The sequence below is a fragment of the Hevea brasiliensis genome, chromosome 6 (genome assembly GCF_030052815.1).
Source record: "Hevea brasiliensis isolate MT/VB/25A 57/8 chromosome 6, ASM3005281v1, whole genome shotgun sequence".
Lineage (NCBI taxonomy): Eukaryota > Viridiplantae > Streptophyta > Magnoliopsida > Malpighiales > Euphorbiaceae > Hevea > Hevea brasiliensis.
This window is the reverse complement of record NC_079498.1, coordinates 8,771,359-8,789,603: the sequence shown is the minus strand read 5'-3', so window position 1 is coordinate 8,789,603 and position 18,245 is coordinate 8,771,359. Positions and strand designations below refer to the sequence as shown.

At 30.0% G+C, this 18,245-nt stretch overlaps 1 protein-coding gene across 11 annotated transcripts; it reads right to left on the bottom strand.

Annotated features, from left to right (window-relative positions):
• Positions 1-2,149: 2,149 nt before the first annotated feature.
• LOC131180752 (uncharacterized) lies at positions 2,150-16,788 on the bottom strand. 11 transcript variants are annotated; one of them, XR_009149397.1, is made up of 5 exons: positions 15,640-16,788; positions 14,603-14,744; positions 5,080-5,200; positions 3,645-3,795; positions 2,150-3,346 (listed from the first exon to the last, which is right to left on the bottom strand). XR_009149397.1 is itself a non-coding variant. In XM_058148345.1 (3 exons), the coding sequence occupies exon 1, from the start codon at positions 6,992-6,994 to the stop codon at positions 6,134-6,136; it is 861 nt and encodes a 286-aa protein (XP_058004328.1). In that variant the 5' UTR covers positions 6,995-7,804; the 3' UTR covers positions 2,150-3,346; positions 3,645-3,795; positions 5,080-6,133. The 11 variants fall into 11 exon arrangements, 5 of the variants coding, with proteins under 5 accessions (XP_058004328.1, XP_058004329.1, XP_058004330.1 ...); XR_009149395.1 differs by lacking the exon at positions 5,080-5,200 and having other exon boundaries at positions 2,150-2,262; positions 2,421-3,346; XR_009149396.1 differs by lacking the exon at positions 5,080-5,200 and having other exon boundaries at positions 2,150-2,658; positions 3,251-3,346; positions 15,640-16,607.
• Between the last annotated feature and the right edge of the window lie 1,457 nt (positions 16,789-18,245).

Here is an 18,245-nt window from a genome sequence, read left to right as displayed (position 1 = left end):
GAAAATAGAAAAAAAAATTTTTAAAAGCTCAAAAAGTTTTATCTATGAAAATTTTTTATCGGTAATTACTAACGAACCATACTTAGTAGGTAATACTAAAAAAAATAGGAATGAAAAATTTTAAAAAGGTTAAAAAATTTTACTTACTAAATTTTTTGTCTATAATTACCAACGAACTCATTTTTTGCAGGTAATATTAAGAAAAAAAATAAAAAATAAAATTTTAAAATAAATACCTACAAAAATCTATCGTTGGTATTTACACTACAAAAAAAGTGAGTATAGGGGACACATAAAATTGTCCCCAAAACTATGAATAATCATCCCCAAAGGTATATGGGACGATATTAATCGTCCCCACCTGTTGTCCTCTTTACCTCTGTACCCTATTCTATAGGGGACGATCATAATGTCGTCCCTAAAAAAAGAGACAATAGTCGTCCCTAATATGGGGACGACAATTATAGTCGTCCCCTAACATGGGGATGACTGTCGTCCCCATTGTCCAAACTCAAGGGGGACCATAATCGTCCCCCTATCAAAAGGGGATGACATTCATCCCTATTTAAAGGGGACAATAATTGTCCCCAATTATAGAGACCATAGTCATCCCTTACTATTAAGGGGACAACAGTCGTCCCCTGATAAAAATTAAATAGGGATAATTTTCATCCTCATATCCTCATATTTTGTCCCCTATAAAGTTGCTTTTAATATTGGGATAGTATATTTATAATTATTAAAAATATTGTTACACGTAAATTTCATATTTAATTCAAAACAACTATATGATAAAATTAATATTCAATAATAAAACGCAACAAAAGTTTTAAAGTATGATATAACAGTAATTTTTAAGTGCACGTAGCTAGTATTCAAAATAAACTTAAATCTACCTACTTTTATTCCTAATTTGTTCATATTTGATAATATTCAAAATAAAACTCCTATGATAATAGAAGTGTTAAAACTCTAATTCAACTTCATTGTTAGTCTGCAAGCCTTCATCACTTGATCTGTTAGTCCTACTATATATTTAAATAAAAGGTCATTCAAAAAGTAATTTTTCTAATTCATGAAATTAAATATATCTAAAAAGTACTTACTATTGTTATATCCTAACTTTTTGATGATTTGTATCCTATCACACTCTCAAATCTTTTAAAAAACTCCAAATTGCGCTCTTTTTATTCCTTGAGTCGAGCATTTAGTTGTGCTATCTCATTATTGCATTGTTCTTGTTCCTTCAGAGGAGCATTCAACCTTGCTACCTCATCTCTCAATTCATTTAATTCCTCATTTCTAGAACCACATGCCATTCCTCTAGTGCTTGTTTTGTATCCTAATCCTTTACCACGGACATAACTAGATCTAACGCCAAACACCTCTTCCTACAAAATATAATATTAAATATGTGAATATAATTTTAAGACATCATCTAGAGTAGGACCAGTCTCATTATCATTTGTTGGTTGTTTCTCAATCCTTTGCATCTCTTCCTACAAAATATAATATTAAATATGTGAATATAATCTAAAAATATTTATACGTAATCTAAAAATATTAATAATTTCATAGTCAAAATACTTGCATATATCCTTGATGATTCTGGATCATGCCATTGTGTTTGGCCTTGCTCATCCAAGAGCCCATGTGTAGCCATCTAACTTAGAGGCATATGGTACTTCACCAATCTCCTCATCTATCTATAGTATTAATTATATTAACCACGCATTATATAACATAATATAACTAAAGAAAAGAAATAGCTATGAGTAAATAGTAATTTTTTTTTTATATAGTTTACCATATCATACTCTACTTGCACAAAAGGAGTGGGACCAGTTGAAGCAATAATTCTTTGACGAGCATGATTATTTGTATTGGTGGAACATAAGGCCTACATGATATTGATGCTAAAAAAATATTTATTTTTTACCATAATAGAAAAAGTAATTAAAAAGTACCTGAAAGTCCTCATTAGCAAAAACTTTGAACATTTCCTTCTAAGTATCCACAGTCAATCCTTCAGGAACATGTTACAGTCGTTCATCATCACTTGAGTACTTCAAATACTTAAGGTGTGGCTTGTATTTCCATTTGCGATATAATATTTTCATCTCATAGAAACAATAGAATTCAAACTTAGTTTTTCTTTTTTTTTTTTTTTTTTTTTTTTCCAGCCGTGTCAGGCTTCACCTTTTGCATTTCCTCAAGCTTCTTCCATTTTTCTGGACTTTTAGGACTTACATTAAAGTAATCCTATAAAATTTAAAAATTGATTCTTAATTATGCAATATCATGTATTCATCTTATTTGGCAATTTAACATAGAATATAAAAAAATATAAAGTGATATGATTTAAAGGATAAAAAGAATTTTTTCAAACAAGAAACTCTAAAAAAGCATATGAAGTTAACCTGAATCATACTCTATAAACGAGTATGATATCGAGCTTCAATAGCATTCCAAGGCTCCTTAGGTGGACCACAAGATCTTGCACAATATCCTAACCATGATGCCAACTTTCTTTCATGTTCACTAATTGGTCGAAAATATTTTCCTGGGGGTATGAAGATAATCAACTTGTCCTTCTTTCCATTTGTCAACTTATCAAGATCAATGCCTTTGTACAATCCCCTACCACTAGCCAAACGTCTTAATGGAAGAACAAAAAAAAAATAAAAATCATCCAATATACACAACTCATCAAATGTGTATGAGCAAAAAGATTAATCCAATAAATTAGTAAGATTTGGTTAACTTCTAATACTTTTATCAATCTCTTAGCTTATAAAAGTGTGTGAAAATTACCACAAGGATTTCTATCAAACTGATTATTGACTCCAATAGCAGAAGTTGGAGGAAACAAAGATTGTAAGCGTTCATTAATAGCACCAAATGACTCATTATCAATGTGAGCCCTCAAAGATTGTATTCATTCCTTTAAAATTATAAAATAATAAAAGCATTCATATGCATACCTATTACGCTTCAAAATTATTAAAATAAAACTTTTATTGAAATTTAGTTAAAATGTATAGAATTATACCGACAACATTTGAAGCAGGTGAAGATAATGAAGAAGCATTACTAACACAAACTGGATCATTTTCGTTAGTTCTTAAAGATTTCCTGCTTTCCTTTACATCATATCATAAGAAAAGAATTTAGTTATATAACTATCATAATTCCAAATTTCTAAAACAAAAATTTGACACTTATTTATAAGTAAAATACAAAATTATACCGATAATTGATAGAGGAAGAGAAGATAGTGATGAAGCATCGGTAATGGCAGGTGGTGCATGATTACAGTTGGCTCTAAAAAGTTGTCTTTTTTTACCTAAATATAAAAAAAATAAAATCGATTACTTAGTATTTATAACTTATAACTTTTTCATGTCTAAGCTTGCACTTATAAGAATTATAATTGTAATTTTTGTAAATATACCAATATTAGATGTAGGAGAAGATTGTCTCTAAATGCGAACAATACTATTAATACTAGTGAGCTTGCAAACAGGGTTAGACCTTGAAACTTATCTCCATCCATCTAAAATTTGAAAAAAAACATCAAAATTTTCTAATAAATTATAACATTACCATTCAAAGCTAAATAATTCAAATATTTAAATAAATACCTTCACGTGTAACAAAGTCAAACAAATTTTCTGATTGGGAGGGTGAAAGTGTTTCTTCAGACGAATCACCATGTGCAGAAGATATGCAACTTTTCAACCCAGGCGGCATCTTCCTATCATTCTTCTTACATTGACTTACACTTGCCATCACCTAAACAAATTAAAATATGAACAAACATTAACAAACTTAATAAAAAAAAAACAATGTGTCAATATATCAAATTATACCTGATAAATAAACAGATACAATAGGAAGAGTATGTCAAAATTAAAAAAAATATATTTAAAACCACCTTTAATCATCATTATCTTCTTCTTCAAATTCATTATTATCATCTCCAAATTCATCTTCACTAACATCTATATTTCCTTCCTGATTATTTTCCTCATCATTTTGTTCAATTCGTTCTTGAATTTCTCGAGCTGTTTGAATAGGAACTTTTTTAGGATCAACATCAACCCTATTCAAGTCAATAATATCATCATTATTGTCTAACGGTCTTGTTTGACGACCATGCATGTCATTTTCCTCTTCTTGGTAAACCTCATTATCATTAGCAATTTCACAAACATCATCCTGTAATTCTAGGCACGCTATAAAGATCTCGAGGATGAGTTTTCATTACAACAACCCAATTTGGATTTTTTGGATCCTCAACATGAAAGACTTGCTCAGCTTGACAAACCAAAATAAAAGGCTCCTCTATACTTAATCGAGCATTGGCTCTGACACTTGTGATTGAGTAATTATCTATTATTTAACCAGTCTCTTTATGTCGCACATAAAACCATTCACATTTAAATAATGAAATTTGATTCCTTCCTGAGTATCATAGCTCCCACACATCCATCAAAGTTCCATAATACTCTTTGTCAGGAGAATTATTGTCACCCCTAGACATGACACCAGAGTTTTGACTTTGTCTGATTTTCTGATGATCTAAAGCATGAAAGTGAAACCCATTCACAATATAACTAGTATAACACTTGTAACGTGTTAAAGGACCTTCAGCTAAATGGAGTAAGTCATCAGAAATTGCTCCTTACGCATGTAACTCAACCACCTAGAAGTTTATCATCAAATCATGTGGATATATAGTTATTTATATTGAATTATATGAATAAAGTAATGTACTCATTAAAATCAAGCATATTAGATAAGTTCACGTGCATGATTAAAGAACCAGTATGGGAATTTTGAATTATAACATCTCATCAATTCCCGATGACTCATATTAGGCAATGGACCTTTATATTTCCTATAACAACGTTTATTTTGTAAGAAATCAAATAGGATAATATTAGGATTATATGATTTTGTTCATGTAAAAAAAAAATGATACTTACTCAACATAAGGCCAAACTTCTTCACAGTTATTAAGAATGTAAAGATGTGCCTTATGCTTCTAATCATCAGTGAGCAAGTGATACTCACCTCTTCCTAATGGTCGCCCAGATCTTCTAAAAATTCCCAACCCATCATTGCAACCAATTTGATCAAGCCATCATCATTTCGTGGGAGCTGATTAAAGATGGTGTCAATTCCTACCAAATATCTTGAACAAAAAAGTTAAACACTCATCAGCAATGTAAGCTTCAGCAATTGATCCTTCTGGCTTTGCCTTATTTCAAACATATAATTTTAATTTATGCAAATATCTCTCAATTGGGTACATCCATCTGTATTGAATAGGTCCAGCAATCTTGGCCTCACCTAGTAAGTGTATAACTAAATGCACTATAATGTCAAAAAAAGATGGAGGAAAAATCATCTCTAATTTGCATAATGTCAAGACAATTTGCTTCTCGATGTCATCCAATTGAGAACTATCTAAACTCTTACTGCATATATCTTGAAAGAAGGCACTTAACTGAATAAGTGGCTCAACAATATTTTTAGGAAGGAAACCTCGAATTGCAAGAGGAAGAAGTCATTGTATGAATACATGGCAATTATGACTTTTCATTCCAGAAATCTTATGTTCCTTCACATTAACACACCTAGATATTTTTGATAAATAACCATCTAGAGTCTTCAGATTAGCCAACATCTTGCATAAGACTTCCTTTTCATGATTAGAAAGCACATATTGTGCCATTGGGACACAAACATTGACAAATAACCATCTAGAGTCTTCAGATTAGCCAACATCCACACCAACCTCCCACAACTCTTTTAATTGAGTAATTAAAGGTTGCAAAAAAATATCTATACCCATTCCTGGACTATGCTCACCTGGAATAATCATTGACATCATCAAATTGGTCTGCTTCATACAAATCCAAGGGGGCAAGTTATAGGGTATAAGAATTACAGGCCAAATGCTATGTTGGGAGCTCATATTTTCAAAAGGCTAGAAACCATCAGTTGCCAATCCGGGTCTAACATTACGAGCATCACTTGTAAATGAACCATGTTATTCATCAAAAGACTTCCATGAAAGGCTATCATCAGGGTGCCTCATAATTCCATCATCTATCCTTTTTTCCTAATGCCGTCGCATATCAGATGCTACCTGACTAGACATAAACAACTTATGCAACCTTGGTTTTAAAGGGAAGTATCGTAGCACTTTATATGGAGTTTTTTTCCTCTTGCTTTTCCCTTCATCAGACTTCCACCTAGATAATCCACATATTTGACATGATGTTGCATTGGCAAATGATCCCCAATATAATGTATAATGATTCTGACAAACATCGTACTTCTCATAGTGAAGGCCTAGACCACTAATGTACTTTCGAGCACTACTGTATGATTCTGGCAAATTTTGCTTTCCATTTGGAATAAGCTCCCTTAATAAACCAAGCAAATCATCAAATGATCTGTTGGTCCATCGATGAAAACTCTTCATGTGAAGTAACTTCACTATAGCAGCCAATTTTGAGAGCTCACATTCTGGATGTAACTTTTCCTTAGCTTCCCTTAATATATGGTAAAACATGGCAGCATCCCCTTTAGGTTTCTCTCCAACCGATGCTTCATTAGAATCCGTTCTAATGTTGACATTAGAATCGCCATATATGTCATTCACTAATCCAATCATATCATCATCGAAGTCTTGATCATCATTAACAATTGGATCATCATTGATGTCAACATCTTCATTTAGAGACTCTCCATGGAAATACCAAATGGTATAAGATTTGAGAATTCCATGCTTTAACAAATGGTACCTAACTTCAAATTTCTGCTTGTAATTGACATTTCTACATTTTAAGCAAGGACATGGAATCGCATCTTCTATTGATTCATGCGTAAATGCATATGTCAGAAAACCTTCAACTCCATGAATATATCTAGGGTCCTTTCTATTCTCAATTCTCATCCAACTCTTATCAGGAGCCATATCCTTTAACAATTAAAAATAACAATGAATAACAACAAATATGATAACTAAAGCATGTAGGGGAAAAAATTATCTTGCATGTACAAATAGATAAAGAACAAATAGGTACTAAAAACAAGTCATTGGTAAAAATAATGCAAGATAATGCAAGTCGGGTGAGATAGCAACTCTTTTTCCTCATTCTTTTTATTTGTTTTTTTACTTTTAGTTTATTGGGAAAATTTTGTGTTTTTACGTGCATAGTGCCCATTGATTGTACTATTAAAAAAAGATGCTGCCAATTTGAAATCACAATCAAATTGATTTAAATTGAAATGAGAATTAAATTAAAATTTATTAAAATTAAATTGATTAAAATAATTATTAAATTAAATCATAATTAAATCAATCATGTCAATGAGATTCATGGAACACCTGTATAAAATCACCAATATTTGATGTTTTTACTCCTAGATCATAAACATCAATAACTGTAGAGGGATAATTCACATTTCAGTATTACAGACAGTCCTTTCATATTTGGATCAACAATCAAGATTAAACAGTCAATCTTTAAAAGAATAATCAGAGAGTAAATCCACTGCTGAATACAATTCAGGCCTAAAATCATTTTCTTTCTCATCCAAACAATTCACTGATTTACAATAATCCACCAACTGAAACGACAATCATGTTAACTATACAAAGATGGCAAAATAGAAACAGGCAACATATAAATAAATCAATTAGTAATATTTAAATTAAATGTTTATTATAAAATTTATGTAGAAAAATAAAATATTTATTATTTTAATAATAATATATATTTATAAAAGTTAATTTTATATCAATTTTTATAGTAAATATTTAATTTAAAAATTGTTAAATTATTTTTATATAAAAATAAATTTTGTGCAAAAAAAATAATAAAAGTGATATGAAATTGCCAGGTCGGTTGGTATCTGATAAATGTGGTGGAACTTGGTATCCAATCTATGACTTTCGAAGTTTCATAGAAAATGGTTTTGCAGCCAAATATATATATATATATATATATATATATATATATATATATATATATATATATATATATATATATATATTATTAATTTTCAAGTTAGAAATTAGACTAGTAAAGTATCCCAGATCAAGTACAAGGTCAATTATTTAAGCTAACAAAATATCTACATTATACATCTATTATTTTTATATTTTTATACTCGGGCTTTGCCACTGCACATTAAGAAAATTCAACATGAATAGGGACTTTTCATCTTGCACCTTAAAACTTATTTTTCATATGCATATTCTATGCCCAAGGGGGGACTAAACTTCAACGCATAAGAAATCAATTCCACTATATGAACAAATGATTCCTCTCTAATAATAATTAGTCTGTACAATTAAGTAAATTTAATCACAATTATTTAAAAAGTCGCTAATTATTTGATTGTATATTTTCTACTTGTCCAAATATCAAGCCTCCGTTTGATTATTCTTGCTTTTATTTTCAATGCTTACCATAGATTTAGAACGCTGGTGATTTGCATTGAGTTGCAGGAAACACCAGTATCCAAATTAGAGTCACCGAAGCCAAAAAAAATGCAAAAAAGAAAAGTGATAAAAAAATTTGAAAAACATAATTTAATCAAATGTGCGTAAGGGTTGCTGTCGATTGAATTCCACCAACATTAATCTATTAGTTCAAGGAATAGGCATGCCAAATTTTATTTCGATTCAGTATTTCTTTGAGTACAGTTATGTGCCACCAGAAATACAACATAAGAAATGAAAGGGAAAACAATACAAAGCAACAAACCCAAGCAAGAGACAAGAGAGAGAACACACACAAAGACCTAATGCATTAAGAAAATGCGGTGGTAATATCATGAAAAGATCTCCATACGAAATAGACAAGTAAAAATTATACATTGCAAAAACTTTTAATTGTTATCTAAAGGAAAACAAGAAGCAAAAGGGAGCCAAACCAACCAAAACCCTAGAAATTTCAAAAATGAAACATTTTAAAAAGGGAGAGAGAGTTCCCGTGCGAGTTTGTTTGGTTTCGAGAAAAAGGGTTTGTGTAATCTGAAATCAGAAAATGGGCAAAAGTAGGGGATGATAACTCAGAAATTTATACAGTGAGAGAGAGTAGAGGGAAAAAGGACTTTACTGAAAATGAAAGGGCAGTAGTTGGGATTTGCTTTTGGGAAAATAGATGCGTGCATCTCAGTCACCCCCACGTAAAACCGATGTTGGGCATTACCTCTTAAGACCCGTCCTCCCCCCCCCCCCCTCTTCTTCTCCCTTTTTATTTTTATTTATTTTACTGACCAAAACAATATTTGGTAGGCAAAATTATAAAAAAAATTCAAATAATTTTTAAATAATATTAAAATATACTGACAAATAGAATATTTAGTTGGTAATAATTTAAAAAAAAATTATTAAATAATCATAAAAAATACCGATGAAAACAATTTTAGTCAGTAAAATTACAAAAAAAAATAAATAATTTTTAAATAATATTAAAATATACTGACAAATATATAATTTGGTGGGTAATAATTCAAAAAAATTTATAGAATAATTATAAAAAAACCGACAAAAACAATTTTTGCAAGACCCAAGTTCTACTAAACATCACTACTATGACTAAAAACCAAAATTTCAATATTTCTACTATAATTTAACCATTTCATCACCTAATAATAATAATAATAATAATAATATGAAAAACAAGAAAATAATTTTATTTTATTTTGGACCGCACCCGAAGGCTGCTTACATAACTTCATAAGAAAATGAAGGATCAGATCTACGTATCTCTTAAAAAAAAACCTTTAGCGTGCATAAATAATATAATTTCCATCCCCTTCATCGATTTCCACTTCAAGTCCAATAACTAAACTAAAACAAAATTTATGAACTGCATTAGAGTTTAGGACATGCCAAAATTCAGAATTCCAATTAAAAACTCGATAGCATCTCACCTAAAATTAAGCTTCCTCCTTGAAAAGAATAAGCAACACAAACTGTATATTTCACAACCCTTAAAGGCATCAACAATATCAACATAATTGAATCAAGTTATTCTAATTTTCTTTTTTTTTTTTTTATCATTTATAAGTTCACACTTCAATAGTTTTTTAATAATAATAATAATAATAATAATAATAATAATAATAATAAAATTCAAGAATTCCACTACTCCATCCCATTCCATCTAGACAATACTCAAGCCCAATCAGATTGTCCACATAATATTTATGATGTCAATCCAATTGAAACATCAATTCATATCCTATTATTTATTGTTACAAACTTTTTCAAGTTAAAAGACTAGAAAAGAAATAATACCTCGTTTTGAACTATGTATGACAATTGTGAAGTAGACTTGCAAGAAAAATGGGTTTTACTCTAAGGACTAAAAGTAAGAGCTTCTCGTACAAAATTATTAAAATGATTATACATATCATTCCCTCAACTGACACCAAATGTAAGCATCTAAGCTCAGATCTTCTAGGCATTAACAGGAAGTCAAAACATTAAACTAATTATTGAGTAAAAGTATACACACACACACACACTGATAGAAATTTCAAGTGGCATCTGCATTCAAACATGAAAATGCACGATAATTGAAGATTTTTCAATTATTATTAATATTATCTTTTTCTTTTTTCTAATCTCCTGCTCTGTAAATATATCAATCACAAAGGCAAAAAGATTAACTAGTATATAATAAAAAAATTGCTCAATACTCGGCCAATTCTATAGTCCTTTATCTTGAATTCTAGAAACAATCAATTAGGCCTACTGCAGAAGCCTTCAAAAGCCAACAGATTGCTAAGCCATAGTCTGATACAGCCCAAAATCTACGCCCACTTGATACTCTAAAACCATATCAAAATTGTATCCAGTCTCCTAACCACAACAAATAAAGAAATAACTTCAATTCCAAGCAAGTTGCCTAATTTCAAAATTTTATTTTTCTTCTAATGAGCAAATAGAAATAATCCTCAATAGCAAACTCAATTAAGAGAAACCTAGCAAAATCATCATAAAAGCAAAATCTAAATAAGCAGAGAAACAAATTAAACCTAGAGACAGAGGACAAACTAGGAAGGAATGAGTGTATATATATACTCGAGAGTGAAATAACAATTTGGAAAGTACCACTTTCGAAAGGAGCTGCGATTGGTCTAAGAATGGCACCAGTCAAGCAAGCAAGATTTTTCAAACTTAAGAGTGAATCATCCCATTATTTTTTGATGGAATATTTCGGTTAATGAAACTTTCTCATTGGCAAAGACACTGGAAGATGAGGTTGCAGTGCTGAATTCCATGGTTGGGTTCATCTCCTTTCCTACCTTTATCTCCCCCATTTTTACCTCTTTCCTGATTCTTCTACTCTCCCTTCTCTTTTTATTTTTTTATTTTTTTTTCCTTTTCCTTTTATCTGCTGGAGGGAGGTGCCAGCTGTCCAACTTTTTAAACAAATTTCATTTTGGTCATTGAACTTTCAAAAAATCCTATTTTCCACCCCAAAACTTCTATAATTTTTCTTTTAAGTCCAAGTTCAAATTAAATTTTTCTCCCAAAATTTTATAAATTTTATTTCTATTCCTAATAACAACCATATTTAATATTTCCTTCAAAAAATTGGTCAGTAAAATTACAAAAAAATTCAAATAATTTTTAAATAATATTATAACTTATTTTATTTTCTTTTAAACTACTATGTGTTTTATTTTGTCCACTTCTAAAGTAAATTTTTTTAGCTAGTACAGGTGACTTGACTCTGTTGAAAATAAATCCCAATTCATTGTGTATAATTTTGAGATTTCATATAATTATATAATTATGTAAAAAAGCTTAAGATGTTTCTAATTTTAACACTTGGAGACTAAAAATTATTGTCGTCTCCTATACTTGTACCCTTAACTCACACTTCAGGGATGAAATATATAATTGTCCTCTATATTTGAGATTTTTTTTTTATTTTTAATTATGATAGAAAAGTCGTCCCCAATTCTAAATGGTAATTCAATTAGGGACAAAAAATATATTGGTCCCCTATAATATAAAAAAATTATGATTTAGGACCATAAAAAAAATTGGTCCCCAAAAATTGTCCCCTGTACTCACTTTTTTTTGTAGTATTAGTTGGTAATATTAAGAAGAAAATAGAAAAAATTTAAAAAATCTTAAAAAATTTTACCTACGAAAATTATTCGTTGGTAAATCACAAAAAGTGTAAAATTTCCACATCATTTATGAATAGATAGGAAAGGAGTAAATTTCTCTATAAAAGGAAAGCCACTCCTCAACATAGGGAAATTGTGGCATAGCCACTATGTGAGGCCTGCATTGGGCCCCACTAGTAATTTTTTTTAAATCATTTAAATCTTAAAAAATTAAAAAATAATTTTACATTTAAATTAAAATAATTAATATTTAATTTAAAAATAATAAAATAAATTAAAAATAAAAAATAAATTAAAAATTAAATTAAATTAAATTAAAATTTTAAAGTAAATTAAATTAAATTTAAAAATTAAATTACATTTTAAAGTTAATTTAAATTAAAAATTAAATTAAAAATATAAAATAAAAATTAGCTATTGATAATTACCTATGATAATTTGTTGTCATCAATAATTACCAATAAAAAATATTATTAGTAATTTGTCAGTAATTTATAAGCATACAATCTCCTACGAAATTATCTATAAAAAAAATCATAATTTACCTACGAAATAATTCGTTGGTAAATTTAGCGATAATATTTTTTTCATTAGTAAAAATTACCCACGGTATAATTTATGGACAAAAAAAATTTAATTGGTAATTTGTTAGTAATCTTGATTACCAAGAACACATAGACATATTTGGTTGATAATTTTCTTTATTGTTTTTTTAATTTCTTATAGTGTTAAAATCTTATGTATTTGAACTTGTGAATTTAAGAAATATTATAAATAATTTAAATTGTCCCATTCAATATTAAATAAAATTTAAGGATTCAAAAATAGCTAACATTATGTTTGGATGACAGATTTAACATGTGAAATTTGAATATGATAAAATTATAAAATTTTAATTAATTAAATTTATAAAGATTAAAAATATCTGGAGTGTGGATTTGAAATTCTTTATAAAATCATGCTTTAAAATTCACTATAAAAAGTTCTTAATAAATAAAATTGTGTTATTTGAAACTCATAATTTATAAATAATTTATACTACAATTATATTCGTGAATATGTATATGTATTTTTGTGCTGGTTGAGCAAATGGTGGGATAAGGATTAGAAGTTGTTATGCTTAGCTGGCTGGTTAGTTAGGCTGCATAAGTTGTTTTTTTATTGGCAGAGCGTACAGGTCAATTATTTTTAGCTGTATATAAACCAATGGCAGGTTGTTGCTGACCTTAGTAAGTGCTTTGTTAACTGGTGAAAACTATCTTTCTTGGAGTAGATGGCTGATAATAGCTCTGCAAAAGATGTAAATGTGAGATGCCTCTTATTAATTCACCTAGTTTTGAGAGATGGCAGAGAGTGGATAGTATGGTAGTGTCTTGGATTCCAAATTCAATTTTGAAAGAGATAGTTGAAGCTTTCTTATACACAACCTGTGCCAAGGAACTTTCGCAAGAGTTAGACCAACGTTTTGGAAAGAGTAATGGTCCACTTTTGTTCCAAATGAAAAGAGATACAGGGGATCTTAATCAGGGAAACATGTTTCTAATGGTATATTTTACTAAATTGAAGAAGAAGTGGGATGAGTTGTCTTGCTTGTATACTTTACCCACCTGCACTTATGGGGCCTCTAAAGCAGTAGCTTGTATTGAGAGTGAAGATAGGTTTATGCAATTTTTAATGGGACTTAATGGGAGTTATGACCATATTAAGAATCAAATCTTGATTAAGGATTCACTCCCTAATGTTAATAAGGCCTATTCAATGGCCTTACGGTGGAGAAACAAAGGGAGGTTCAGAATTTGGTGGTTGAGTCAAGCGATACTACTACTATAATGTTTGCTAAGTCACAGGGATTTAAGAAAGACAGTGGTTCAACCAATTTTCTTTAAGCCTGGATTTAAGAAGGAATATAACAAGAAGGATGAGAGATTTTGCACTTTCTGTAATGTTCGAGGCCATGTTAGAGAGTCTTGCTTCAAATTCTTTGGCTATCCAAAGCGGTACAAAGAATTTAAACAAAAGAAAGGAAAGCAACAGGCCAATGTTGTCTCTCATTTTGCTGACCTATGGAGGTTAAAACTCAAAGCAAGTACACTGAATGGACTGCTAGTTTGCCTAGTCTGGTTTAATAGGAAGCGGAGAAGCTGATGAAAGGAAAGATTAATGCTATTGAAGCTACTTTTGCAGATGCTGCAGATTTTGCAGGTCAGTTATCTAGTTCTAATCCTATTAGTATGATTTACAAGAATAAAGGTACGTATATGGATTATAAACACAGGAGCCACCAAGCATATGTATTCTGACCCTCAATTTTTTTTGACAAAACCATACTTCTTTCAAATCCAAAACTTGCACATTTACCTGATGGGTCCTTTCAAAATGTGACACGTGCTGGACATATCACTTTAAGTCCAAAAATTACCTTAATTGATGTTTTATGTGACACCTTTATCTCTACTGACAATCATCCTTCCTTTGCTTTCCATGACCGTGGATTCTAGCCAATCGAAGCATCTAAAACCATCAAACTGAATATCAACATCCATCTTACATCTCCTGCAAAACTGGTGAGTAGGGAGGGTGAGCTTCTAGGGAAAAACTCAGTGAGTTGGCATTTATAATATACATCATGCAACAGACGAAACTAGGAAACAAGAAGCTAAATGAATAAGTTCAATAATAAAATTTTTAAAACAAGTTGAATAAAGTAGATAATAAATTTCAACATGCATGCTATGCAATTTCTAAGATCTCCATATCAATCTTAATTTAAATTCTTCTTAGTCTCCAATCATTCCTCACATATGTAAAAATATCGATAATTGGCTCTTGACATCCAAGGATATGCCAATGTATCAAAATAGATATCAAAATCATATCCGTACTATGTTAACCTTGCAGTGGCAACTTCACCTCTCTATGTGCAGCTCTTTACTACTGCAATGATTAAACTACTGTCATCCCTCTAGCGGAAGCAAATATACTAAATATAATTCAATATCTCATAGTGATACTAAGGCATATCATAGTAGTCAAGACCATACACCATCAAATTCGCCATCTCCAATAACATAATTATGTTGAATAAAAATTCATTGCTACCCAAAGTAGCTAAATAATCACTCAATCATCATGTTAATCCACAATCTCATAATATTTCTCACAATTCTAAAATATTAAATCATATTTGCTAAATTTTGCTGCTATTACTCCATAATGTGCTACTATTCTTATTACCATTTCCATTCTCATAATCTCTTAACTTTCTTTCTAGACTTGCTAATGTGCATGAAACAAGATTTGAATAATAATGAATATATAATAGAATCAAATTGAAACAAAATGAGAAATCAAATAACCAGAATATAACAATAGACATCAGAAGCAAATCACAATTTTTGAAGGAACAAGAATCAATTAAGAAGTAAATTCATGCTAAATATTGTAAATACCACTCACATGTATTGTAAGATACTAACTCACATATATCACTTTTCCATCCATATAAATCATAATCCAAAAGCTCCTCCTAAACCGTAACAATTTAATAATCAAAATCAACCATAAGTTTCACTTTCCATATTAAATATTTAATGAAAATTCGACAGCATTTTCTCTTAAAATTAAACTCAATTCCCTATCACAAACTCAAATCCACCATTCAAAAATCACATCAACATATCCATATTCCCAACTCATATCTCCATATAAATATCATTCCCAATACTTCCTACTCAAATCTCAATAAAAAATGTCCTATAATGTATCCATAACACCAAAAATCCATCTAAACATATATAATTCTTTCTCAAAAATATTCCACAATTACATAAAAATTCAATAAATACTATATCCTATCTCAAAATAATTTTAGTTCCATCAAAATCACTTATTCAATTTAACACAACCATTAATATCCAATCTAGTAGCTTACATATTTAAATTTATATATAATGATCCAACTATTAGATAAATCCTGAATTTTAACCATATATTCAAGACATCCATATACATCATCAGCAAAAATTTTAGCATCAAATTATCTCTGCATCATGAGATATCAACATATTTATCCTCCCCTTCAAATTCTGAATTTTTGAGAAATCATTCTTAATTAGATAACTCATACAAAATAATTTATATCTCATAAACCACAAGTCTAAAATTCGCTAAATTTTAACACAACATCCTCAACATCCTAAATATCACCTGTACCAATTTCATAATTTTCTAAGCATCTTATTTATTTTCCTCAAATTTTAGTAGCCAAAATTCAGAGTTCTACTTACAGATAGCCTGTGTTCAACAATTTATTTCTCAAATCTAACCATTGAAAAATCATCAAATTTTAACCATAACTTCTATACATATAGACCTTCAACATATTCAAAACTCAACAATAAAAGATGAAGCAAACTTATCTAAACAGAAGGCAAAGCTGTTGCCCCTGCAGAGTCTTGCTTCTACCACTTTTCACCTTCTTCTCCATTTCTCTCTCTCAAATTCCTTATACCCCAGATCAAAATCCTTCTTTTCTCCTTGTTGGTGTTCTTTCTTGCTAGAGAAACTCAAAAAAATCCAGCACCATCTCCCTCTTCCCTTCTCTTCTTCTCCTCTTTCCCGATTATTCTTCCCATTTCTTTTTTTTTTTTTTAAATAGAGCCTGCTGGAGAGTCACGTGGGTTGCAACTGTTGAATTTTTTAACTAAATTTTATTTTGGTCCTTTAACTTTTCAAAAATCCTATTTTCGACCCCAAAACTTCTATAACTTTTCTTTCAAGTCCAAGTTCAAATTAAATTTTTCTCCCCAAAACTTTATAAATTTTATTTCTATTCAAATAATGCCATATGTAATATTTATTTAAAAATTGGGGTGTTACATTTTATGTGTTCCAAATTTTAAATGCAACTTGTTGTCTGTCAGTGTTCTTACCAAAACCTCAAATATGTTAGTAACCTTTCTTCATGACAAGTCTTTGTTGCAGGATATGCAGAGTGATGAAGTCATTGCTGTAGGAAATATTCAAGCTGGATCATATATCTTAGATCCAAGTTCAATTTCTATTCCTTTTCTTCAAATTTGTTTTGTTACTTGCAATAGCCAATCATTAGACAATTAAGTCATTTGGCATGATAGGCTAGGCCATGCCTCAAACACTAAACAGAATCATATTTCTTTAATAAAGTTGAGTAAGATGGCTGATCATGTTTGTACTATTTGTCCTTTATCTAAACAACAGAAAATTCCATTTCTTACTAGTAGTATATCCACTGCTGGAATTTTTGAGCTTGTTCATGTTGACTTGTGGGATCCACAAAAGGTAGCTTCTGTGATTGGTGCTGCTTTTATGAACACAATAGTGGATGATTTTAGTAGATACACTTGGACCTATTTCATTTCTACCAAAGCACAAGATCTATCTGTGTTGTTACATTTTATACTAATGGTTTAAACACAATTGCAAAAAACAATTAGAGAGATAAGGACTGACAATGGGACAGAGTTCCTCAACCAGACCTGCAATGAGATTTTTACAAGTAGAGGAATTATCCATCGGAAGTCTTGTGTATACAGTCCATAGCAAAATGGTGTTGTGGAAAGAAAAAACACAAACACCTTTTGCAAGTTGCCAGGTCCATAATGTTTCAAGCCAATTTTCCTAAACATTTTTTGTCAGATGCAATACTTACAGTCACTCACATAATTAATAGACTATCCACTTAAGTTTTACATCAGAAAACACCATACATGTTGTTTGATAAATTACCAGATTATTCTTACCTAAAAGTTGTAGGTTGTCTTTACTATGCTGCAAACACATCTCCCCACAGAAATAAGTTCGATCATATAGCCATGCCTTGTGTCTTGTTATGTTATGCATCACAACATAAGGCCTATAAACTGTATGATCTTCAGTTAAAGAAAATTTTCAATTCCAAAGATGTAGTGTTTCATGTGTCAGCGTTCCCATTTTTTAATAAAATAAAATTCTACTGATTCTTTAATTCTAATTCCTTCTTGCTGTGATCTTGACAGTAATTCCATTCATAAATTTCAAGTTCT

Excerpts from the sequence above, each read along its gene's own strand:
- LOC131180752 (XM_058148345.1), bottom strand. The coding sequence starts at position 6,994 with ATGGCTCCTGATAAGAGTTGGATGAGAATTGAGAATAGAAAGGACCCT.